This window comes from Jaculus jaculus, chromosome 8, assembly GCF_020740685.1.
Source record: "Jaculus jaculus isolate mJacJac1 chromosome 8, mJacJac1.mat.Y.cur, whole genome shotgun sequence".
In the NCBI taxonomy this organism is placed as follows: Eukaryota; Metazoa; Chordata; class Mammalia; order Rodentia; family Dipodidae; genus Jaculus; species Jaculus jaculus.
The window spans coordinates 643491-644719 of NC_059109.1; the positions used below are offsets into that span (position 1 = coordinate 643491).

General features: G+C 55.1%; 1 protein-coding gene across 1 annotated transcript; it reads left to right on the forward strand.

Moving 5' to 3' along the window:
• Window positions 1–264: 264 nt before the first annotated feature.
• On the forward strand, window positions 265–828 carry Sfta2 (surfactant associated 2). The gene is made up of 3 exons (XM_004671962.1): window positions 265–322; window positions 558–646; window positions 748–828. Exons 1-3 carry the CDS (start codon window positions 265–267, stop codon window positions 826–828), a joined length of 228 nt encoding a protein of 75 aa, XP_004672019.1.
• The last annotated feature ends 401 nt before the right edge of the window (window positions 829–1229 follow it).

The following is a 1229-nucleotide window of genomic DNA, read 5'->3' on the forward strand; positions in this document are numbered from 1 at the left end:
AATCCCTCAAGAGCCAGGGAGAGACTGAGGCTTGGGTGGGATCCAGACATTGCGGGAGGTGCTCCTCCCCAAGCATGGAGTCGGGGATAGGGGTGGGCACAAGCTGAGGAGCTGGGACCCACCCTCTACTCCAGAGCCAGCGAATGACCCCTCTGATCCCCAGATTCCCAAACACAGGTGCTAAGGACCCAAGGTGAAGAGAGGCCACAGGACTCCTTCCTACATCTCCACCCTATGAGAAGCAAGGTGGCTGAGGTAGCCTCAATGAGGTCACTGCCCCTCTTCCTCCTCCTAGTCCTTCTCAGCAGCTCACAGGCAACAGGTAAGGGGAGGGTGGATACCTGGGTCCTCAGCAAGGAGGGACCAGAGAAGATGGGACTGCTGGGTTCCTGAGAGGGAGGCACCCCTGTCCTGAGCTTCCGACGACCACGGTTGGCCCCTGTTCCAAAAGGCAATGGAGAATACTGAGGAATATCTGTGGGGCAGGAGGGTGCCTACACCCTTGAAGGAATGCAGAGCTGATTGCTGGGTACTGGGGGTCATTTCTGGATTCTCAGGGCCAGGCATAACTTTGCAAGTGAAGCTAAAGGAGATTTTTCAAGCCAAGGCCTCCCACAACTCCGGCTTCCAGGAAGTGCTCACCAAGGTATTTCTTGGGGAAGGGAAGATGGTGCTGAGTGTTTGAATCTGTGTAGGTCTCTCCTAGAGGCTAGGCTGGCTATCTCACCCTCTACTTCTGCTCCCCAGCTATGCCTCCTCCTCCACCTCCCATCAGGAACCAACATCACCCTTCATCACAAAGGACCCCCTCACCACCTCATCTGCTGAGCCGGAGAGCAACCTGGCATTTGGCCCCTGGGAAGAGGAGGTGACTTGATCCCCATCCTCATGTGTCAATAAATGCCCAGAATCCAGTGAGTTGACTTGGTAAATCCATGAGCACAGTAGGCAGGAAAAGGGAGCCAGATGCCTACCTACCTCTCTTGACATTCGGGACAGCTGAGTGGAGGGTTCCAGGATGGGTTCCCCTTAACCCTGTAGTCAGAGGCCCAGGGGCATCTGGGGAGTTGAGTAACTGTGGGGACACACCCATCCAGAGAGAACACTTGGGGATGAAGGACAGTAAGAGTGGTGCTGCTGGCAATCCTGAACACAGCATGAACGTGTTGACTGCGTCATGATACCTTTTACACACAAGGAAACAGAAGCTCAGGGACGGGAGTTGTTCA

What these genes read in the sequence shown, in the direction of transcription:
- Sfta2 (XM_004671962.1), top strand. Translation starts at nt 265, where the DNA reads ATGAGGTCACTGCCCCTCTTCCTCCTCCTAGTCCTTCTCAGCAGCTCA. An exon ending in CAGCAGCTCACAGGCAACAG is followed by an intron (nt 323 to 557) that starts GTAAGGGGAGGG and finishes CTGGATTCTCAG; the next exon opens with GGCCAGGCATAACTTTGCAA. An exon ending in TCCAGGAAGTGCTCACCAAG is followed by an intron (nt 647 to 747) that starts GTATTTCTTGGG and finishes TCTGCTCCCCAG; the next exon opens with CTATGCCTCCTCCTCCACCT.